The sequence below is a fragment of the Nycticebus coucang genome, chromosome X (genome assembly GCF_027406575.1).
Source record: "Nycticebus coucang isolate mNycCou1 chromosome X, mNycCou1.pri, whole genome shotgun sequence".
Lineage (NCBI taxonomy): Eukaryota > Metazoa > Chordata > Mammalia > Primates > Lorisidae > Nycticebus > Nycticebus coucang.
Window position 1 is genome coordinate 184,553,880 of NC_069804.1, and position 22,645 is coordinate 184,576,524.

The window sequence follows — 22,645 nt, forward strand, 5'->3', positions numbered from 1 at the left end:
CTAGAGTGGCAATGGGAAGGGCTGGGAGGCCAGCAAGGATAGCTCTCCAGGCCTGGCAAGCAGGAAGCCCATGTTCTCTCTGGCCCAGCGAGTACCCTGCCAGCATCTGAAGAATCAGTTGAAGCTACCTCCCACCCCTTAACAGTGGTTCTCAACCTGTGGGTCACAACCCACAGGAACTGTATTAAAGGGTTAATTAGGTAGGTTGAGAACCACTGCCTTACAAGGAATGCCAGCAAATACAGGGTGTCACAAAATCACCCCTAAAGTTGCCATGCATAGAGAAAATGGGAAATTGTAGCTAAATACCTTTATTTACAAAATATTCATTATAAAATTTTACAAAGAGGTGGCATGAAGAGAATATTTTGTAAATATTTTGTATGGTGACTTTAGGGGTGACTTTTAGAACACTTCTAGTCAGCTAGCTGAGAGGATGATATGTTTGGAGCAGAGTATGGTGGTAAGGGACCAAGCCATTGGCAGGATCCACCTAGCACATCCACCCAACTAAAGAAGCTCTGGTTACACCAGCTGAGACTCTTACCTGGAAGCCTCATACACACGCATTTAGGAAAATGCCATTGCCTGCGCATGGATTTCCTTTCTTCTATGGAAAGGTAAAAAACATCCCCAATGTTGGATGGAAGGTTTCTTGAGGCCACCAAAGATACATGAATGTGTGTCGGATCAGAGATAGGGGAAGGACCAAGAGAGGAAGAGAGGCCAAGTGGCTATGGGAGGAGGTGCACTGAGGGACAGCCCTTCCATTCCTACTGTTCAGAGCCCTTCCCCCTCAGCCTACCCCTCCTAGAGCTTCTAGATGTTTCCATGGCCCCTCTGTGGCCACCTGGGCCTTCCCAGTGTGGGACAGATGGCTCGCCAGCAGCCCTGCCATAACACATGCTTGCTCACTAGCTTCTGGGTGTTCTTCCCCAAATGGAAGAGAGCTTCAGGAGAATACCTGAGCCTGAATGGCTTAGGTTTGTGTCCTCCACGGTCACAGGTGACAGGCTCTGGAGCCCAGTGGTCCAAAGCACAGCCTGGCACTAGAACGTCTAGGTTCAAATCCCTTCTCTACTCTCTGTGGACAAATGAACTTGGGCATGGCTCTGAGCAAGTCCCCTACCTTTGTGCAGTTCTCCAGCACCTGAGGAGTGGGTACACAGAGGAAGCAGTGATGCAATTGAGCACCTGCACAGATCATCTGCCAGGCCTTCAAGCTCTGGCTTGAACACCCTCCCTCATGTCCTGGTCCCCTTTCAGAGACCCACCCCCAGCACCCCAGTCATCCTGCACCGAGCTTCTCACCCCAAAACCCCAATGTCCTATTCACTGGCCATTTCCTCTTGTCTTGTGGGCCCCCCAGTCTCATCGTCCTCTCCCTCTGCCTGACCCTCCACTGGTGACCCTGCCCCACAGGGAACAGCACCCCAGAAGAAAGAACCCGGAGTCACCGGGACTCTCCTGCCTTTGTCTCCACCCCTATTGGACACCAAGTCTTTAGCACTCACCTCCCTGGAGCTCCAAACCCATGGCCACCCTAGTCCAGGCCTCCCCATGTTCTCTGCCCCAGGGTCATTAGCACTTGCTCAAATGTAAAGCTGTTTACAAGGCCATGGTTTGAAAAGCCCAAGTTCTCAGGCCTGGCTGCTGAGACTTTTGCTGCTTTGCTGATCTTAAAGCCCGCCTTTGACCAACATTATGCTCCAGGCAGGGTGGTTTCCTCAAACCACGTGGGCATGTCACCTGCAGGCCTGGCCTGGGGTAGCTCCCATCTCCCCTAATACACAATGCCTGCCAAGGTTCATAGTCTGGTGGCTAAGAAAAGGACCCTCTAATCGACTATTGGCCTCATCACTTTGTGCAACTTTCCTCAGTTTCCCTACCTGTGAAGGAAGGGGATAATTTTACCCTGTCCTGGAGTCCTTGGGAGGACTGAATGTGTTAATAGCCACAGAACACTTTGTTTCTGAAAGTACCAATGCCAATCCCAAGCCTTGCACCCAGGAGACACTTCAACAGGAAGGCACTGACCCGCTGTCACCTACTCCAGCCAGGTGCCTGGAGCCAGCCCTGCACCATGCCTGCCGGGACCAGCAGAGGGCAACAGTGCCCTGCCCTGTGCCTTTGGGCAAAGCGGTGGGCAGGGAGGGGCCAGGCTGCCAGGGAGGGGCCAGGCTGTCTGGTAGGACCCAAGGGGATGAGCAGGGCTGGGCGTGACCGAGTTGTAGAGAAGGAGGCTGGAGTTCTGCCAGAACGCACCCCTAGCACTGCCAGCCGCTCTTTGGCACGGATGGTGGCCCATCAGGTAGGCAGAACTGGGACCCATGTGGGTGCAGAGTGCAAGGGCCACTGGTCAAGTGGTGCTGCCTAGGGTGTGCCTGGGCTAGAGGAAAGTGGAGTCTGCAGGGCCAACTGGCCAGGGGGTCTTGGAAAAGCCCTCAGCAGCCAGCCCAGCCCTGCCTAAGAGTGCCTAAGGGTGAGGTGCCCCCTGAGGGGGTGGCCATGGAGTTAGAAGGTGGGGAACTGGATAGGAAAGCGGTGGGGGAGGGAGAGGCAGGGGGGCGGAGGCTGCCTGCCTGGCTCCCCTCCCCCACAGCCACCCAACCAACCCAACCAGGTGGCAGCAGCTGCCATCTTGCCCTAGAGCCTGCTGCTGCCACGCTGTGGGAGAGGCAGAGACCTCAACCTGAGAGCACCCACTCCTATGCCATGGGCCCTGAGGCTAGTGGCTAGACCAGGGTGCTCTGTAGGGTGATGGGGAGCCAGCTGCTGGTGGGCATTCCCCGGGTGGGAGGGAGTGGGCAGTACCCAGGACCACACCTGATGCCCAGGATTGAGCTCCTGGTGGCAGAGTCTCTGAAGCAGCATCCTCCAGTACCTCTGCCACCACCACCAGTCAGGGCTGGGTGGAGACAACCTGGCCACTTGTTCTCTGGTTAAACTTAGACTTCTTGTGGGTCTTTTGCATGGGCCGCCTTCCATAGCAGCTCCTATGCCCCAGCCTGGACAAAGGCGGGTATTGAGGGCTGGGCTGGCACTTCAGCCAGGCACCAAGGCTACTGAGGCTGAGGCTGGCACTGTAGGGGACCCTGGGGGATGCAGGGAGGGGCACACTTACTGACACAGGGGTTGGAGGGCCAGATGAGAGGACTGGCCAGAGGAAACCCTGTCCCTTTGTCCCCAGATTGCAGGGGGTGTCTCCCTGGGGGTGGGAAGTACCAGAACACCCAGGGTGGGGGTAAGAGCACCAGATCGTGGGTCCCTGGTCTGGGCCTCAGGACAGAGGGGACATTGTTGAGGTGGAGGCGGGGCTGTCTCTGCCTGGCCACTATTGACAAAGCTGCCAGCTGTAATGGAGCCTGGTCGCCAGGCCTTTGCCCCCCACCCCTTGGGGCCAACTTGAATGGGGCTGAGCCTTGACTATGTCCCTCCCACTTGGGACAATGCCTCACAGCCATCCTGTGCCCATCACCACTGCCACTGGGCAGCCTAACTGAGGAGACACGCCACGCTGCCTGGGACACCCTTCTGCTGCATCCCTCCATGGCGGTAGGTGCCTGGACCCTGTATACCCAAACATGTCCCTGGGAGGGGTGGGTGGGGTGAAATGGCACAGGCCAGGGCTCAGCATGGGGCCACAGCAGATATGCGGGGCCTTCAGGAAATGCCTGTGCCCTTCGCATCTGTGTCCCTGAGATAAGGGGCTCAGTTCCAGGCTGAGTGGCAGTGAGCCAGCTCCTAAGGGGCTCATGTCCACACACCTAGTCATTGGGTCCCAGTTCAACTTGAGACCTAGACCTTCGGCCCTGCTGCCAGCTCCTGGCCCCTTCCCAGGGGCTCAGTGTGTCACCCGGGAGGCAAGTTGGTGCTCCTCTGCCCTGGCTGCTGCTCAGAGCCAAGTGCCCTGCTACCTGCTCTGCCCTCAGGGCACAGCCAGAGCTGCCCCGAAGCTGGCTCCCCTTGTCCCCCTGGTCCAGCTCTCTCTCTGGCCTGTTCTTCTCTGCTCTTTTCTCACTCAACACCTGCCCCAAGGGCCCTCCCGGAGCCAGGCCCTGACCACTGAGGCTGCACACCCCTGATGACTCACAGGTCTCACCCAGCCCCAGCCCTGGCTACCCACTCCTTATTATCTCTGTGACAGGCCGTGGCAGTGTCAGCGGCATCCAGCCTGCGGTTCCCTGCTTCCCCCAGCTGTGCCCCTGGCCATCTATGCCTTGTCTTTGTTCTGGATGCTGGGTGCGGGGCCTGTGTCTTTCTCACTTGTCCTCCGCAATGTCTCTGGGCTCAGCCTCAGCTCCCTCCCTGGTCCATCCTCTCTCTGTCCCTGCCCCCTCTGTCACTCAGAGTCCCTCTGTCTGTGTTCTTGTGGCTTTCCAGGATCTGCCTCACTTCAACAATCTAGATGCATATAAAGCAGATGAAAGAATCCTTCCCTTGTGTGAACTCATGCACACGCCTCCGCACCCCACCCCGCCTCTTTCTCCAGCTCTTGGACACTCTCTTTGTCCCTCTTTCTGTTCTCCTGTCTCTGTGCCCCCTCTGTATCTCTCCATCCTTCTCTTTTCTTCTTTCTGTGCCTGTCTTTCTACTTTGCACTGTCCCCAGCCCTGAGTCTTCTGGCCTCTCTGTCCACCCACCCTCCCCTGGTCTCGTCTCTGCCCAGTTTCTGCCACTCTGTGTCTGCCTCAGCATCCTGCCCTACATATGCACTCCCGTAGGCCCCTGTGATGGCTCCCAGGCCTCCCTTTGGCCTCCAACTCCTGATGCTGCTGCTGTTGTCCCCACCACCACTGCCCTTGACTGGTGCCCAGCGCTTCTCAGCACCCAATACCACATTCAACCATTTGGCGCTGGCACCCAGCCAGGGCACACTCTATGTTGGTGCAGTGAACCACCTCTTCCAGCTCAACTCCGAGCTGCAGCTCCAGGCTCTGGCTGTCACTGGCCCCGTCATCGATAGTCCCGACTGTGTGCCTTTCCGTGACACAGTTGAGTGTCCACAGGCCCAGCTCACTGACAATGCCAACCAGCTACTGCTGGTCAGTGACCGGACCCAGGAGCTGGTAACCTGTGGGCAGGTGCGGCAGGGCGTGTGTGAGAAGCGGCATCTCGGGAATGTGGCCGAGGTGCTGTACCAGGCTGAGGACCCCGGTGATGGGCAGTTTGTGGCTGCCAACACCCCAGGAGTGGCCACAGTGGGCCTGGTGGTGCCCTTCCCAAGCCAGGACCTCCTGCTTGTGGCCAGAGGCCTGGCGGGCAAGCTGTCGGCTGGGGTGCCACCCCTGACCGTCCGCCAACTGGCTGGGCCTCAGCCCTTCTCCAGTGAGGGCCTGGGCCGCCTCGTGGTGGGTGACTTCTCTGACTACAACAACAGCTACGTGGGGGCCTTTGCTGACACCCGCTCTGCCTACTTTGTCTTCCGCCGCCGTGGGGCCCGGGCCCAGGCTGAGTACCACTCCTATGTGGCCCGCGTCTGCCTGGGGGATGCCAACCTTTATTCCTACGTGGAAGTGCCCCTCACCTGCCGGGGCCAGGGCCTAATCCAGGCTGCCTTCCTTGTCCCGGGCACCCTGCTGGGGGCATTTGCTGCTGGCCCGAGGCGGACGCAGGCAGCCCTGTGTGCCTTTCCCCTGGCTGAGCTGGACAGAAACATGGAGCATGCTCGGCGACTGTGCTACACCACAGGGGGCAGGGGCCCCAGCGGTACAGAGGAAGCCACTGTGGAGTATGGCGTCACGTCCCGCTGCGTCACGCTGCCCATCGTGAGTGGTCAGAGTGGCTCCTGCCTTCTCTCTGGCACCATGTCTGGATGCCGTCATCCTGCTTGGCTGTGATGGGTGACACCTTTCAGTCTCATGGCATGGAATGAGCTGCTGTCCCATGACAATTACTTGCTGATGTATTGACTAGGGAAAGTCATCAGGGGCAGCACCTGTGGCTCAGTCGGTAGGGCACTGGCCCCATATACTGAGGGTGGTGGGTTCAAACCCGGCCCCGGCCGAACTGCAACAAAAAAATAGCCGGGCGTTGTGGCGGGCGCCTGTAGTCCCAGCTACTCGGGAGGCTGAGGCAAGAGAATTGCTTGGGCCCAGGAGTTGGAGGTTGCTGTGAGCTGTGTGATGCCATGGCACTCTACGTAGGGCCATAAAGTGAAAATCTGTCTCTACAAAAAAAAAAAAGAAAGAAAGAAAGAAAGAAAGAAAGAAAGTCATCAGCTTGGTCTCTAAATCTTCTACTTGCCCCTAGACCTGACTGCTCTGCCACAGGGTCCCTCTGGCTGCCTGGGCATGCCCTGCTAACTGTCTGTCTGGGCTGGGAAGAGTTTTGACCTGCCTTCTCTGGGATCTGACCCCCCCCCCACTGCCTATTTAGGACTCCCCTGAGTCGTACCCCTGTGGTGATGAACACACCCCCAGCCCCATCGCCAGCCGCCAGTCCCTGGAGGCCCAGCCCCTGCTGCAACTTGATCAACCCATCAGCGCCGTGGTAGCCCTGCAGGCCGACGGACACACAATAGCCTTCCTGGGGGACACCCAGGGCCAGCTGCACAAGGTAGGTGCCTGACAGAGATGTCCTACTGAAGCCTTACACTGCTGGGCCAGCTCAGAGAAGCCCTGGGACCCTGTGCCTCTTCTCCTGTGCCTTACTGGTGGGTAAGAGGGCCTTGCCACATGTTGACATCTATCTAGAAGCCATTTCCTACAGCCCTGCCTTCTCTATCCAACAGGAGCCCGTGGCCAGGGATGGCGAGGTGGCATGGATGTAGGGTGGGTAGGGCCTGATGCTCAGAGGCAGCCTGTCCCAGAAGTGTGTCTGAGGCAATTCTTGCCTCTCCCACCTGGCAGAACAGCCCCTGGCAATCCATGAGTCTCCTCCAGAGTGCCCCTGCTGCCCCAGCATTGCAGCCCCCTGAAGAGTATCCTAGCCCTAAGGGGGCTGAATGGGGAAGTGATATATCCACCTCTCAATGGCCTGGCAGAAATGAGAGCCTGAAAAAGAGCACCCACGAGAAGGAGAACATGGACCCTGAGTGGTCAGCCTCCAGCCATCATCCTTGTCCCCACCCTAGGTATTTCTCAATGGCTCCCAAGGCCAAGTGTACAACTCTCAGCAAGTGGGGCCTCCGGGCTTGGCCATCAGCCCAGACCTGCTGGTAGACAGCAGTGGCAACCACCTCTATGTCCTGACTGCCCAACAGGTGAGGGCTCTCTTGGGAGGGGGCTGGGCACGTGCCACCTGAGTCTGTGCTCACTGCCCTCACCTCCCAGGTAGACCGGGTGCCTGTGGCAGCCTGCCCCCAGTTCCCTGACTGCCTCAGCTGCCTCCAGGCCCATGACCCGCTGTGTGGCTGGTGTGTCCTCCAGGGCAGGTGAGCATGGGGCCCACACCCAGGCTGAGACCGACAGGTCCATGCAGCAGGAGACTGCACCTGGAAGCGGCTCTGGGCTGCCAGGAGGCCAGCTCTGCCCATGGAAGGAAAGGCTCGGAGCCACTGCTGAGGGCCCCCATCCTGTCCCATCCCACCGGGATGTGAATCTGGCTGGCACCCCCTCCCACATGGCTCCACCTGTTCACTCCTCACTACCTACATACCACACAGTAGCCCCAGGAATCCCCCAAGGCAACCCCAAGTCAGAATGTATGCCCCCACTCACCTGCAATGACCCCTCTCATAGTCAAGGACATAGCCCACAGCCCGGCTGGGAACCCTATTTGCTTGGTCCCCTGCTCACTGCATCGCAGCTGGGCTATCTTCCCAAAGCCCTTACTTCCAGTCATCTGAGGAGCCTGGGACCCACATGGTGACCTAGTGGGCCCCTGCTCGGCAGGTGTATCCGGAAGAGCCAGTGTAGGAGGGCGGGCCAGCCAAACCAGTGGCTGTGGAGCTATGAGGACAGCCACTGCCTGTATGTCCAGAGCCTGCAGCCAGCCCAGCGCCCCCGCCAGGAGCAGGGCCAGGTAAGACCCCCCCACCTGCTGCTGGCGCTCCAGGCCGTGTGGGCACTGCTCCTCAGCTGCCTTCTGTCCTCTTCTTCTCCTAATGTCTCTGTTCCCTCCCCCAGCAGGGGCCCTGGCCTGCCACTGCCCCACTCTGCTCTTCTCTGGCTCCGTCTCCCTTTTCTTTCCCTGTGTCCTAGGTCACCTTGTCTGTCCCCCGGCTGCCCACTTTGGCTGTGGATGAATATTTCCATTGTGCTTTTGGGGACTATGAGAGCTTGGCTCACGTGGAAGGGCCCCACATATCCTGTGTCACGCCTCCCCAAGACCAAGTGCCACTTAACCCTCCAGACACAGGTGAGGGAGCCCCTGGGGTAGGGGGCTGGAGTGGGAGATGGAGGAGGCAGAAGCCATGTGACCTGCCCTGAAACCACTGTCCCCTCCCAGACCACATCACTGTGACCCTGGCCCTAATGTTTGAGGACATGGTTGTGGTTAGTGCCAACTTCTCCTTCTATGACTGCAGTGCTGTCCAGGCCTTGGAGATGGCTGCCCCGTGAGTTCATGGGCCTGCCTCCTGTTGGTAGAGGTGGCAATCCCATATGGCACCCAGCCTAAGCAGTTCCCTTGCCCCTCCAGGTGTCGTGCCTGTGTGGGCAGCCTCTGGCAGTGCCACTGGTGCCCCCAGAGCAACCACTGTGTGTATGGGGAGCACTGTCCAGAGTATGAGAGGACCATCTACAGTGCCCAGGAGGTAGATGGGCCTACCTGTGGGGCTCCCCTCCCCTGCTCAGCTCCCACAGCTGCCCTGGCGGGCACTGTAGGGCAAAAGCAGGCCTGTCTCTCCTGCACCCTACCTACCCGCCTGGATGGCAGGCCCCTCTGGCTCTGAAAAGTAAGGGGTCTCGTTTCCCCAGATGGATGTCCCGGTGCGTGGCCCAGAGGCTTGCCCCCAGGTTAAGGGCCTGGCAGGTCCCCACCTGGTGCCCGTGGGCTGGGAGAGCCAATTGGCCCTGCATGTGCGGAACCTTCAACACTTCCGAGTGAGCAGCCAGGCAGCAGGGCCAGGGTGCGGGGGTGCTGAGTGTCCAGGGTGCTGACAGGGTGCTCCCCCAGGGCCAGTCTACCTCCTACCACTGTTGGCTGGAACTGCCTGGAGAAGTGCAGAGACTGCCTGCCACCCTGGAGGAGACCACAGAAGATGCGGGCCTCATCCACTGCCAGGCCCAGCAGGTGGGCAGCTTCTGCGGCCCCCGGATGCCCCAGGCCATCTTCATTGAGAGCCTGCTCCGTGCTAGGCCCCAGACATGGTGCCCATAGCCTCTGTTCCTGGGTTCCCAGTCTGGTGGGAGATGCAGGAAACAATCACTCCCATTCCGGTGGGGACCATACTGGAGGAGGTCGGAGTCAGAGATGCCCCAAGTAGGGGCCAAGTCTGACCCTCCCTGCCCTCTGCCCACAGTTCCACCCCCCCATGTCCCAGAGAGAGCTTCCAGTGCCCATCTATGTCACCCGGGGCGCGGCCCAGCGGCTGGACAATGCCCATGCTCTTCATGGTAAACCGGGACCGCAAGGCTGGGGCAGGGCGTGCAGCAGAGGGAGGTGCCTCAGCGTCCTGCCTCACTCTCCTTAGTGACCCTGTATGACTGCGCTGTGGGCCACCCTGACTGCAGCCACTGCCAGGCAGCCAATGGGAGCCTGGGGTGCCTGTGGTGCAATGAAGGCCAGCCTGCTTGTCGCTATGGGCCACTGTGCGCGCCAGGGACTGTGGAGCTGCTGTGTCCCATGCCCAGTATTGATGTGGTGAGCCCTCCACCCTTCTCTCCCTGGCCATGCCCGTGTGATGCAGCATCTCTCCACCATCTATCTCCCATGAGCCACACTAGCCCAGCTTCAGGCTCCCTAATCCTGGCAGCCAGCCTGGCCCCTGCAGAGTGGGCTGTAGGGTTTGGGAAGTCTCATCTGCTGCCCTTTCTTGCTGTAGATTGAGCCCCTAACCGGCCCCCCTGAGGGTGGCTTGGCCCTCACTATCTTGGGCTCCAACTTGGGTCGGACCTTTGCCGATGTGCAGGATGCCGTGAGCGTGGCCGGCCAGCCCTGCAGCCCCGACCCCTCTCTCTACCGTACCTCTGCCCGGTGAGGGACCCCCACGGGTGGGGGGTAATGCCCTTCTTGGGAGGCCCCTGAAACTGGCCACTGAGAGAGAAGAGAGGTTGCAGCCAAGAAATACGTGGTCCTGGGTCAGATTGCAAAGGAATACAAGCAGGGGAGGGGTGGAGAGAGCAGTGGGCTCCTGGCAGCGGCTTGGAGGCTGGCAGGCTGCCCACAGTTCCCAGGGACCCTGACAGACACCAGGCCTTGGTTCCTCAGGATAGTGTGCGTGACGTCTCCTGCCCCCAGCGGCACTACTGGACCAGTCCAGGTGGCCATTAATAGTCGGCCAGTGGGCATCTCAAGCCAGCACTTCACCTACCAGGTCAGGGCCCACTCTGGGGTGGTCCCCAGGCAGGGCATGGTGGGAGGGAGCACCAAGAGGAGCAGACACCTAAGTGAGGATGTTAAACTGGGTCTGTGAGTAGCAGGAAACAGGTGTAGGAGGGAAACCACATGGTCTGAGTGGGGGGCAGTGGCTCAAGCACAGGGACACTGCTGCTGGCAGCTGTCCAGAAGGGAGGAGGACAATGGCAACAGCAAGTGTGGTGGGTAGCAGGGCTGTTCTGGAGCACAGTGCCATCAGGACTTGCTGCTCAGGCCAGGCTGCTTGGCAAGCACAGAGAGGGGCAGAATGGGGACTCTTCCAGGCACTAGCCTGATCCCCAGATCCCTGGTGGGAGTGGGGCCATTTCTGGGCATAAGGAGAGCAGGAGTGGCAGGGGTGGATTAGCATCAGGAGTTCTGCTTGGCACAGTGACACTTCCAGGAGGCAACTGGATCTCAGTGTTTAGAGTTCAGGGGGCCTGGGGCAATGCAAGCTGTGGCGGGGATGAGGCTGTCCTGAGGGGCACAGCCTGGTGGTGAAGATTAAAGAGCTCCCCTTGTGGGGCAGGGGCAGACAGGAGGACAGTTGGACAGTGTGGAGCTGGGAAAACCTGGGCACAGCACTTCCAAAAGGAGGCATGGTCAGTTGTGGCCCCAGGAGATGGAGGAAGAGTGAGCCCATACTTCCAAGTCCAGGCTACCATGCCTTCCCTAGGACCCCATCCTACTGAGCCTGAGTCCTCGATGGGGCCCCCAGGCAGGGGGCACCCAGCTCACCATCCATGGGCAGCATCTCCAGACAGGAGGCAATGTCAGTGCCTATGTGGGTGGCCAACACTGTCCCATGTGAGTATCTGGCCCTGCCTGCCCACCAGGTGCAGGGACCAGCTGCTCTCTCCTGGTCCCAATCTGGCTGCTGTTGGGTGAGAGCCATCCCTATAGGCCTCAGTGCCCTCTTTTACAGAAGGCAATGGCTTCAAGGCTCCCCAAGACCCCCCCATCGAGTCCCAGAAGATGACAGCTATGCCCACTCCCAGTGGTCTCTGCCCTTGGGCTGGGGGAGGGGGAGGCTGGAACTGAAAGTAGGGCCCATAATGAGAGACGCCCCTTCTACATCCTGCAGCCAGGAGCCAGTGTGTCCTGAGGCCATTGTGTGCCGTACCATGCCTCAGGCTGCCCCAGGAGAAGCAATGGTCCTCGTTGTCTTTGGCCATGCTCAGCGTACACTGCTCACTAGCCCTTTCCGCTATACTACCAACCCCCAGCTTGTGGCAGCAGAGCCCAGCACCAGCTTCAGGGGGTGAGAAGCCTGGTTGCCCATGGGCCAGCCTGCACAGCATGACAGAGGGAAGGCAGGCAGTTGGGGATGGACTACTCACAGCCCACCACCCCCTGACTGCCACCCTGGCACAGGGGCGGGCGACTGATCCGTGTCAGGGGCACAGGCCTAGATGTGGTGCAGCGGCCCCTGCTGTCAGTATGGCTGGAGGCTACAGAGGAGGCGCAGACTTCAGGGACCCAGCCCCAGGAATGGAGCCCAAGGAGGAGCTGCGGGGCCCCTGCCATGGACACCCAGTCTTGTATCCAGCTTGGCGGTGGCTTGCTGCAGGTGCAGGCCACATGCAGTGAGGGCTGGGATGGAACGCCCCGTCTGGAGGTGAGCAGGGGAGCCCCAGCTCACCTGCCTGTGCCCGGCTTAACCTGCCCCTAGTGCTCCACCGCGTGCTCCATCAATTCATCCAGCCTCATCCTGTGCCGGAGCCCCGCTGTGCCCGACGGCACCCTGCCAAGGCGCGTCTTCTTCAGCCTAGACAACGTGCACGTGGACTTCGCCAGGGCTAGTGGGGGCCAGCGCTTCCTGTACCAGCCCAACCCCCGCCTGGTGCCCCTCAGCCGCGAAGGCCCCGGCCGCCCCTACCGCCTCAAGCCAGGCCACGTGCTGGACGTGGAGGTGAGATTGCCTGGCCCCGTCCGTCCCGACCCCGTCCCCCACCCGTGGCCGGTTGGGCTCAGGCTCATATGTCCCAGGGCGAGGGCCTGACACTGGGCAGCAGCAAGGATGAGGTACGCGCACACATTGGCACAGGCGAGTGCCTGGTGAAGACGCTGACGCTCACGCACCTGTACTGCCAGCCGCCCCCGCGCGCCCCGCCACCTGCCACCCCTGGCGCCCTGCCACAGTTCGTGGTGAGCTTGCAGGTGCGGGTGCAGGCGCGGGCGGGTGGGCGCAGGCAGGCGTGCCCGCGCTCAGATGTCCTGCCTGCAGGTGCAGATGGGCCACGTGCGACTGGCCCTGGGCCCGGTGCTGTACGAGGCCGAGCCCACGCTGTCCGCCTTCCCCGCTGAGGCTCAGGCGGGCCTGGCCGGAGGCGCCACTGTGCTCGTCGCTGCTGTGCTGCTGCTCACCCTGGTGTACAGGTGAGGGCCGCCCGCCCGCCGCCAAGCCAGACCAACCTGGGCCCTCCAGACCTGATGCCCAACCCTGCCCCTGCAGGCACAAGAGCGAGCAGGCCCTACGTGACTACCAGAAGGTACTGGTGCAGCTGGAGAGCCTGGAGACCGGCGTGGGCGACCAGTGCCGCAAGGAGTTCACAGGTGGGTGGGAACGTGGGGGCGGGGTGCTGCCCTGGCTGGGACCCACATCTCTGTGCCCCCTGCCTGCAGACCTGATGACGGAGATGACTGACCTCAGCAGCGACTTAGAGGCCAGCGGGATCCCCTTCCTGGACTACCGCACATACGCCCAGTGTGCCTTTTTCCCCGGCCACAGTGGCTGCCCACTGCAGCCCTCTCAGGAGGAGCCTGGGGAAGAGGGCCGCAGGGCCACTGTACGCCAGGGCCTTACGCAGCTCTCTAACCTGCTCAACAGCAAGCTATTCCTCCTCACAGTGAGGGCCGCACTTGTGAGGCCGGGCTGGGCAGGGCTGGGCTGGGCTGGGCCTGGGAAGTGTAGGCACAGGGTGTGGGGATGGGACTTCTGGGGCTTCCCACAACGAGAGCCATTCCCCTGCCTAGCTCATCCACACCCTGGAAGAGCAGCCCAGCTTTTCCCAGAGGGATCGTTGCCATGTGGCTTCACTGCTGTCCTTGGCTCTGCATGGCAAGCTTGAGTACCTAACGGACATTATGAGGACCCTGCTTGGTGACCTGACGGCCCATTACATACACAAGAACCCCAAGCTCATGTTGCGCAGGTTGGCTTTGATCTGGCCTTGACCTGGGCACTGACCTGCCCCTGCCCAACCCTGGGCAGGCTCTGCCCCTGGGGTGAGGGCGGTGAGGCGCCCTCAGGAGGTGGCTTAGAAGTACAGGGACACCTCACTGGGGACCTGGGGCCTGCTCCCTACAGGACGGAGACCATGGTGGAGAAGCTGCTCTCTAACTGGCTGTCCATCTGTCTCTACACCTTCCTGAGGGTGAGGGACCCCAGGTGGTACCATCCTCCCCTCCCAACATTTGGGGCTCCCTTCAGCCTATCTGACCTGTGCCCAAATTCTCCCAGGGGCCTTTATGGGCCCTCAGGGAAGCCATCAAACGAGAGGCCCAGTGACAGGGTACCTACCCGGTGGGCCGGAGGGGAAGCCAGCTGCCCTTCCCACTCCCCATGTCCTCCACCTGGCCTGCTGGCCCTACAGCTGATGGTGGCACATCTCGGCGGTTGCAGGAGGTGGCTGGCGAACCACTTTACATGCTCCTCCGGGCCATCCAGTACCAGGTGGACAAGGGCCCTGTGGACGCCGTGACAGGCAAGGCAAAACGGACCCTGAATGACAGCCGCCTGCTGCGAGAGGATGTGGAGTTCCGGCCCCTGACGCTGATGGTGTCAGTGGGCCCTGGGACCAGTGGGGCCACATGGGGCAGTGAGGTGCAGCATGTGCCAGCCCGGGTGCTCGACACAGACACCATCACCCAGGTCAAGGAGAAACTGTTGGACCAAGTCTACAAGGGCACTCCCTTCTCCCAGAGACCCTCAGTGCATGCCTTAGACCTTGGTGAGAACAAGCCTTCCCCCACCTGCAGACACCCAGCTTTGCCTTGCTGCAAATGGGGGACTTGGAGAACAGGCTGTAGGCTGAGCAGCTTCCCTGGGTCCCTCCAGAGTGGCGCTCAGGCCTGGCTGGCCACCTAACCCTATCGGATGCAGACTTGACCTCGGTTATCCAGAACCACTGGAAGAGACTCAACACCCTGCAGCACTACAAGGTGCTGGGTGGGGACAAGGCAGGGTGGGGTAGGAGCAGGGCAGGCCCCCCAGGGACAGCCAGTGAAGGGGCCCATACTTGACTCCCTCACCCCCTGCCAGGTCCCAGATGGAGCAACAGTGGCACTCATCCCTCAGCCACAGGACAGTAGCACCACCACTTGGGGCCAGGGCCACAACTGCCCCTCAGGAGAGAGTGAGTCCCAGTCTAGGAGCGAGAACTGACAGGCAGGAGTCTGCCTTGCAGCAGCAAATCAAAGCTCCAGCAGAGCCAAGGGCTGGGACCCTGGAACCATGGGGTGTTGGGCTGAATAGGCTGGGCCACCATCTTCCCCTTCCTGTCTCCCCGTCTCTTCTGCCCCACACCCTGCCCTACCCTATGGAGAGGGGTGCAGTACCCCAGACCTGTGGGGTGGGGACAGGGGTACTGCACTGAGGTTGGTCTTCCCTGCCCTCAGACATCCCGATGCTGGAGGATGGTGAGGAGGGTGGGCTACGCCTCTGGCACCTGGTAAAGGCCACTGAGGAGCCAGAAGGAGCCAAGGTGTGGCGCAGCAGCCTGCAGGAGCCGGAGCAGGCAAGGGCCAAGGCCATTCCAGAAATCTACCTCACCCGCCTGCTCTCCATGAAGGTCAGTGTGGCCAAAGGAGCCAGACTCCAGTGAAGGTTACCAAGGGGGTGTCTGACTGAGCTGGGTAGTGGGCAGGGTCCTAGAGGGGCAGCCCTGGTCTCCAATGTTCCCCACACCCTGCCCTCCACACTGCCCTCATCCCCTTCCTATCAGGGCACACTGCAGAAGTTTGTAGATGATACCTTCCAGGCCATCCTCAGCGTGAACCGGCCGGTGCCCATTGCCATCAAGTACCTGTTTGACTTCCTGGATGAGTTGGCAGAGAAGCATGGCATCAGGGATGCAGAAACCCTGCATATCTGGAAGACTAACAGGTGCCTTTCCTGCTGAGCCCTGTCTGTGCAGATGGTCCAGTGAGTCCCAGAGGAACAAGGACAGTCCCAGGGTAGAGGCAGCAGGTCCCCCTCAGCATGAACTTGTAGAAGGATCAGGGCCCAGCTCACGTGGGTCATGGGGAGGAGGTTATGCTGCAGGCCAGGCCCTCACACCCACCCCTGCCCGTGTCCCCAGTTTGCTGCTGCGGTTCTGGGTGAATGTCTTGAAGAACCCACAGTTCATCTTTGATGTGCGGGTGTCTGACAATGTGGATGCCATCCTTGCTGTCATTGCCCAGACCTTCATCGACTCTTGCACCATCTCAGAGCATAAAGTGGGCCGGGTGAGGGCAGAGCTGCCACACAAGTGGCAGGGGCTTGAGAAGGAGGGCTCATGGGTGCAGCTGTGGCTGGGGATTGTCAGCATACTGGGTGCCAGGAGGTGGCTGGTGGCTCCTTCACCACCTAGCTCACACCCAGCACCTCCCCAACCCGAAGCAGGATTCCCCCGTGAACAAGCTGCTCTACGCCCGGGAGATCCCTCGCTACAAGCAGATGGTGGAGAAGTAGGTGTCAAAGCCATTAGGGCTGGGGGATGGGTCTGCCTCCCCCCTAACTGTGTCTACTTCTCCAGATACTATGCTGACATTCGTCAGAGCTCCCCAGCCAGCTACCAGGAGATGAACTGCGCCTTGGCTGAGCTCTCCGGGGTGAGGCATGGCCCAGGGGCTCAGCCTTCCACATTTGCTGGGAGGAGGGGAGACTATCATGGCAGGGGGGAATTGGGGCTCGAGGCCCAGGCTGGGGCCTCAATGCCCCCCCTTGTGCTATCCCCAGAGCTACACCTCTGCTCCCCACTGCCTGGAGGCTCTGCAAGGCCTGTACCACCACATCCACAGGTACTACGACCAGGTGAGGCCCAGGGTCTAGTGAAGAGGGAGGTCCATGGAACCTCCCTAGGGGTGGCCTGATCCAAGCAGAGGAAAGGGACAGTGCCAGCCTGTGTCAGAAGGGCCAGGCTGGGAAAGGGGCTTGGCTTCCATTTGAATTCCCCAGGAAGGCCCAGGGCAGCCCCCACTGAATCTCCAGGCTTCTATTGAGATGGCAGCAGGGCTGGGTGGCCGGTGGGCAGGGAGTAGGCCTCAGGCCCCCTCCTGTACCCTGGCAGATCATTAGTGCCCTGGAGGATGAGCCTGTGGGCCAGAAGGTGCAGCTGGCCTGCCGCCTCCAGCACATTGCTGCCCTGGTAGAGAACAAAGTGACTGACTTATGAGGTTGGGCCCACCAGCTTAAGAGAGCAGCCAGCAGGACCTGCCACCACAGGACTGACCCAGTGACTGAGGACAGGCCAGCAGAGCTTCGGAACGCTGTGCCCAGCAGTGGGCTCCCTGCCCTACCACCTGCTTGCCTTCCCCCCTCCCTTGGGCTTGTTTCTAACTTAGTATGTCTGTACCTGTTCCCTCTGCCCCTCCCCACATTGTATTTATTTGTTTGCTAGAGAATCATATCTGGAAATAAAGCCTAAATACATTTATCTAGAAATAGCCCAATCCCCAGGCTCTGCCTTCCCCTGCAAGGCTCAACTTGCTACCCCATGGTTGTGACCTGCTGCCCACCAAAACAGAGGCCATTGGGCAGCCACAGGCTTTGCTCTCCTCTCCCCCCACACCTCCCCTGGTCCCACAGGAAAGCTGCTCCCTCCATTTATGCCTCTACTGCCCCAACCAGTTCTTCCCTGGCACAGGTGTCTCCCATCTTGGGAACACCACTATCACAACCAAGCTGCCTCTGCTTCATTTGGCCCCCTGTGGTCCCCAGCTGGCCTCCTAGCTCCATGCTTGCTCCTCTGTCTGCTTCTCAAAGCATCCAGAGGGATCTTTTTCAGAGCAGAGGTGCTTGAAAAAGCACCTCTATGCTGCTACCCCCAAACCATCCATGCTGACACTGTGGCCAATGCATAGAGACCTCTAATGCTCCCTCTAATCCAGGTGGCTCATGGGGCAGTGGCTGTTGACTGGCTTGTTCCCCAGAGGTGGATGAGGTACCCCCAATTCATGCCTTGATCCCTGCTCTGCCAGTGGTCCCCAGTGAAACACATTTGGAGAGAGCCCTGGCTCTCACCTAAGCTGTGACAAGTCACAGGAAAAGCAGGACCAGCCAAGAGTGGGTGGAAAGGGGGGCTGCAGTGGGAATGGAAGGGGTCTCCTCCGTGAGGATGCTACAGGGGCTAAGTGGGAAGTCTGAGTGAGAACAGTTCCAAAGCAACACCAGTGCTCTGGGGCACAGGGCAGGGGACCAGGTCACCAAGTGGAGCACATTCTTTCCAGGGTGGCCCCTGCTATCAACCCTGGAGTGCAGTGGGTTGGCCTGGGGTATGGGTTGTTTCCTCCATGTGGATGGGGTACAGGGGCTAATCCTCGGACCAAGTCGTCACCACCTTGCCCCCAAGCAGTAGTCCCCTCAGCCCCTGTGGTGAGTGCATAATGGAAGGGCAGTGCGGCCTGGGGGCCAGTCTCTAGCTATTGCTGCGCTGCCCCCTCCTGTGCCACATACCTTGCCCACAGCATAGCAGCTGGGAGGCTATTTATAAAGTCGGGTGAGATCAGCGGCCTAGGCTATAAATGCGCGGGCCTCGGCAGGCCCCACAGGAGCAGCCGCCTGGGGTGCCGGAGCTGAGGGCTGCGTGGCTGGGATGAGCGCCAGCACAGGCGGCAGGGGCGGTGGTGGTGGAGCCAGCGGCAGCAGCAGCAGGTAGGGCTCGCCCTGGGCACCCGGGTCCCTGACGCCTCACATGCTCACTGTCTGCCCACCTCACCCGCAGCTCACAGGCCTCCTGTGGGCCTGAGTCCTCAGGCTCTGAACTAGCCCCAGCCACACCGGCGCCTCGGATGCTGCAGGGGTTCCTGGGCTCCGACGACGAGGAACAGGAGGATCCCAAGGACTACTGCAAGGGTGAGGCTTGGCCTTGGGTGCATGTGGCCAGACTGCAAGGGGTCCTGGACAGCATAGGCCCATGTGGACCAGGTGGCCAACCAGGCTGGGCTGTCCTGGGGGAGCTGGGGGGAAAAGGGGGTCCCCACGATCTGTGGGTCCCTTCCTTTTGGCAGGTGGCTACTATCCTGTGAAGATTGGAGACCTGTTCAATGGTCGGTACCACGTGGTGCGCAAGCTGGGTTGGGGCCACTTCTCCACTGTCTGGCTGTGCTGGGACATCCAGTGAGTCCCTCCCTTTGGCCTCCAGGACCCAGTGCTGGCTGGAATCCTGCTCCTGGGCTTGGTTGGGGCCACCACAATATACCTCTGTGGTACTGTCCAGGGCCACAGCCTACAAGGGTGTCGGTATTGCAGGCGCAAGCGCTTCGTGGCCCTAAAAGTGGTGAAGAGCGCGGGACATTACACAGAGACAGCTGTGGATGAGATCAAGCTCCTGAAATGTGTGAGGCAACTCCCCTGCCTGCTTCCAGCTCCCCAGGGCTGCCTGGGGCCTGGTGATGAGGGTGCAGGGCCTGCTGGCGCTCCATGGGGCAGGGTGGGGCTCCCTGAGGGGCAGACTCCAGCTGGCTTCACCAGGGTAGGACCCAAAAGGACAGGCGGAGGGACTGGCAGCTTTTCTTGCAGTGGGACCTAGCTATAGCAGGAAGGGAAGAACCAGAAGTGCTTCAGGGGACACTGAGGGAAGCAGCTGGTGAAGGGCAGGTTGGAACCATCTGTGGTCCCTTGGGTTTTCCTCTAGGTCCGGGACAGTGACCCTAGTGACCCCAAAAGAGAGACCATTGTTCAGCTTATTGATGACTTCAGGATCTCGGGCGTTAATGGAGTCCGTATCCTTTGCAGGACTAGCAGAGCAGTGTGGCAGCTTCTGGAACCTCAGTGTGCTGGCCGGCACATTAGGCTCTACCCTTCCCAGTGGCGCTAGTCTGTGACATAACCCTGCCCCTTTGGGTAACTGTTCTCATGAGCACAGGTGGTTGTTGCTGATCTCCATATGTGGCTGTTACCCTCAGTGATGGGGACTGCAGAAGCAGTGCCTCCCCTTTGGAGCCTACCAAGAAGCCCTTTAGCATAATTGGGTAGGGCAGTGAGGCTGGCCTAAAAGGCCTCTGTCCCTGCCCCTCTAGTGTCCCCTCTCTAGTATGACCACAAAATGTACCAGCCTGACTGGTGCACCTCTGAGTGACAGGGACACTATAAATAATGCCGGATAATAGTGACTGCCGGAGCCACCTTCACTCCTGGCTGCAGATGTGTGCATGGTGCTGGAAGTGCTGGGCCACCAGCTCCTCAAGTGGATTATTAAGTCCAATTACCAGGGCTTGCCTGTGCCCTGTGTGAAGAGCATTGTGAGGCAGGTGAGTGCTGCCCAGCAGGCCACGTGGCTCAGCTCAGGTGGGGCCAGTGCTTAGGTGTGGTCCCCCCAGGTGCTGCATGGCTTGGACTACCTCCACACCAAGTGCAAGATCATCCACACAGACATCAAGCCTGAGAACATCCTGCTGTGCGTAGGTGACCCATACATCAGGCGCCTGGCTGCTGAGGCCACAGCATGGCAGCAGTCAGGGGCACTGCCCCCATCCCGCTCCACAGGTACCAAGAGCCTGGGCAGGACAAGGTTGGGGCCTCCAGGCTCAGCTCCTGCCTGAGCCTCTGTTCCTCTCTCACATCCCACCTGCACCCTCAGTCAGCACTGCCCCCCAGGAAGTCTTGGTAAGTTGGGGTATACCTCTCTGCGTGTAGAGTCAGCTGAGGGCCACCTCTCCCCATGTCCTCCCTCAGCCAGTCTGGCACCACCCCACCTCCACAGCACTCCTACAGTGGCAACGAAAGGCCAGATGCCTCAAATGAGTGACATAGAGTGGGTTATTTCCCAAATGACCTCAGTGGAAGGACACTGCATCTTCCCTAATGGTCACTTCAGGCCACCTTAGCTGTAGCTTGGAGGGGACAGGGAGCACACCCTCCCCCCTACAGAGTAGGACGGGGAGGCAGGGAGATGGGTGAGGAGCTGGTGCCAAGGGTGGGGCTGAGTGGGGTGGAGCCACATTCTGGCGTCCCTGGGAGCCCTGGGGCCTGGAGGCTTTGTCCCTTGTGGGGTGTGCCAGAACCTCCAATATCAGGCTGACTGGGGCGGGGGGGAGCACCAGGAACTCTCAGGTGACCCTGGCTCTGACAGCAGACTGGTAAGTTGTCCAAAAACAAGAGGAAGAAGATGAGGCGCAAACGGAAACTGCAGAAGCGACTGCTGGAGGAGCGGCTGCAGGACCTGCAGAGGTTGGAGGCTATGGAGGCAGCTGCCCAGGCCGAGGGTGAGGCACCGGAGGGGGTGCCAGGCCCCAGCACAGAGCAGGCTGAGGGGCGCCTGCTCATGTGCCACCTCCACCCCATCTTCCCAGACTCCAGCTGGAAACTAGAGGGGGGCAGTGGCTCCACCTCCTCTTCAGGCTGCCACCCTGAGGGTGCCGGGGCAGGCCCCTCCCCAGCCTCCTCCTCCCCCACCCCAGGGGGCAACCGCAGCTTCAGCCCTGGTTCACAGAGCTCTGGCTTTTCTGGCTCCCTCTTCTCTCTGGCTTCGGGCTCCATTCTTTCTGGCTCATCCACTCAGCGTGAGACTGGGGGCCTCCTGTCACCCAGCAGTAAGTTGGGTGGTGGGTAGTGGGAGGCAGGGCCATGAGGAGTTGGGACCAGCTCAGTCTCTCTCCCTTCTTTTCTTTCCCCAGCACCGTTTGGTGCCTCAAACCTTCTGGTGAACCCCTTAGAACCCCAAAATGCAGACAAGATCAAGATCAAGATTGCAGACCTGGGCAATGCCTGCTGGGTGGTACGAGTGAGCCCTATGGTGCAGCACTGGGGGCCCTGGTCTGAGGGTGGACGGTTGGACCCATTCTACAGGCCTGCAGTGTACCCAACTCACTGGCTTGGCCAAGGGCCCACTAGGAAGGGGTCAGTCCTTCTCCTGGGACCCCGAGGCTCAGAGCAAGCCCCACCACAGCTTGTTGGGTGCATGGACCAGAGCTGGGGATAGGGTTCAGTGGGGACAGGCCAACCTTGGCCCCAGCTCCTGTCCCTAGGGCTTCCCTTGCCTCCAGCATAAGCACTTTACTGAGGACATCCAGACCCGGCAATACCGGGCAGTAGAGGTGCTGATCGGTGCTGAGTATGGGCCCCCTGCAGACATCTGGAGCACAGCGTGCATGGTATGCCCACCTGGGTTGCCCCCATGCCCAGAGCCACTGGCCTTCCAGCCAGCCACCTCACCTCCTTCCCCAATTCCAGGCCTTTGAGCTGGCCACTGGCGACTACCTGTTTGAGCCTCACTCTGGAGAAGACTACAGTCGGGATGAGGGTAGGGAGGCAGGCCCTAGGCTTATCCCCAGGACCTCCTGGCCTCCCACTTGCATCCCAACCTTATCTCTGTCCACAGACCATATTGCTCACATCGTGGAGCTTCTGGGTGACATCCCCCCAGCTTTTGCCCTCTCAGGCCGCTATTCCCGGGAGTTCTTCAACAGGAGAGGTGGGTACCCAAGCAGCCTCAGGCCACCTGGCCATGGGGAGGGTGGAACTGGGCCCTTGAGTTCTGAAATAGAGGGAACCCAGAAGCCAGAGGCCAGGCAGGCTGGAGGCGGAGGCTGATGCCCACCCTGCCACTCTCAGGAGAGCTGCGGCACATTCACAACCTCAAGCACTGGGGCCTATATGAGGTCCTCATGGAGAAGTATGAGTGGCCCTTGGAGCAGGCCACACAGTTCAGCGCCTTCCTGCTGCCCATGATGGAATATATCCCCGAAAAGAGGGCCAGCGCAGCAGACTGCCTCCAGCACCCCTGGCTCAACCCCTAGGCCCTGCCTCCAGCTCTCAGTGCCTTGAGGGAATGGGACAACTCCCGCCACCCTGTGGGAGCTACCCTCCCCCCCCCGCACCCTGCCCCCATGGCAGGATAGACAGATGCAGGACAGGGAGCAGGCCCACCTTTCAGAATGTGTTATGTTGGTGGTCCTCCTACAGAGTCCTTGGGGGAAAGCAGTGTGTGTTTCTTTCTTAATAAAGTGTGAACTGAAACGCCCATTTCCTAGGGTGAGG

At 60.2% G+C, this 22,645-nt stretch overlaps 2 protein-coding genes across 16 annotated transcripts; both read left to right on the forward strand.

Moving 5' to 3' along the window:
- The first annotated feature begins 2,207 nt into the window (after positions 1–2,207).
- PLXNB3 (plexin B3) lies at positions 2,208–16,869 on the forward strand. Of its 10 annotated transcripts, none has more exons than XM_053578867.1 (36): positions 2,208–2,311; positions 3,461–3,555; positions 4,725–5,768; positions 6,379–6,558; positions 7,076–7,204; positions 7,275–7,375; positions 7,836–7,965; positions 8,145–8,301; positions 8,392–8,500; positions 8,584–8,698; positions 8,862–8,987; positions 9,061–9,177; positions 9,407–9,500; positions 9,578–9,747; positions 9,929–10,080; positions 10,315–10,420; positions 11,138–11,268; positions 11,546–11,722; positions 11,836–12,031; positions 12,134–12,373; positions 12,451–12,609; positions 12,689–12,840; positions 12,917–13,017; positions 13,087–13,310; positions 13,438–13,616; positions 13,772–13,838; positions 14,087–14,414; positions 14,522–14,625; positions 14,726–14,819; positions 15,082–15,254; positions 15,408–15,568; positions 15,765–15,912; positions 16,067–16,134; positions 16,203–16,278; positions 16,406–16,480; positions 16,737–16,869. In XM_053578867.1, exons 2-36 carry the CDS (start codon positions 3,550–3,552, stop codon positions 16,839–16,841), a joined length of 5,694 nt encoding a protein of 1,897 aa, XP_053434842.1. In that variant the 5' UTR covers positions 2,208–2,311; positions 3,461–3,549; the 3' UTR covers positions 16,842–16,869. The 10 variants fall into 10 exon arrangements, 9 of the variants coding, with proteins under 9 accessions (XP_053434842.1, XP_053434843.1, XP_053434844.1 ...); XM_053578868.1 differs by having other exon boundaries at positions 16,070–16,134; XM_053578869.1 differs by having other exon boundaries at positions 12,695–12,840.
- Positions 16,870–18,185: 1,316 nt separating this feature from the next.
- SRPK3 (SRSF protein kinase 3) lies at positions 18,186–22,630 on the forward strand. 6 transcript variants are annotated; one of them, XM_053578906.1, is made up of 15 exons: positions 18,186–18,319; positions 18,390–18,520; positions 18,676–18,784; positions 18,917–19,004; positions 19,302–19,389; positions 19,811–19,917; positions 19,987–20,152; positions 20,247–20,272; positions 20,739–20,871; positions 20,959–21,168; positions 21,283–21,383; positions 21,652–21,759; positions 21,839–21,908; positions 21,987–22,079; positions 22,220–22,629. In XM_053578906.1, exons 1-15 carry the CDS (start codon positions 18,261–18,263, stop codon positions 22,402–22,404), a joined length of 1,674 nt encoding a protein of 557 aa, XP_053434881.1. In that variant the 5' UTR covers positions 18,186–18,260; the 3' UTR covers positions 22,405–22,629. The 6 variants fall into 6 exon arrangements, with proteins under 6 accessions (XP_053434881.1, XP_053434879.1, XP_053434880.1 ...); XM_053578904.1 differs by having other exon boundaries at positions 20,959–21,198; positions 22,220–22,628; XM_053578905.1 differs by having other exon boundaries at positions 20,742–20,871; positions 20,959–21,198; positions 22,220–22,628.
- Positions 22,631–22,645: the final 15 nt, after the last annotated feature.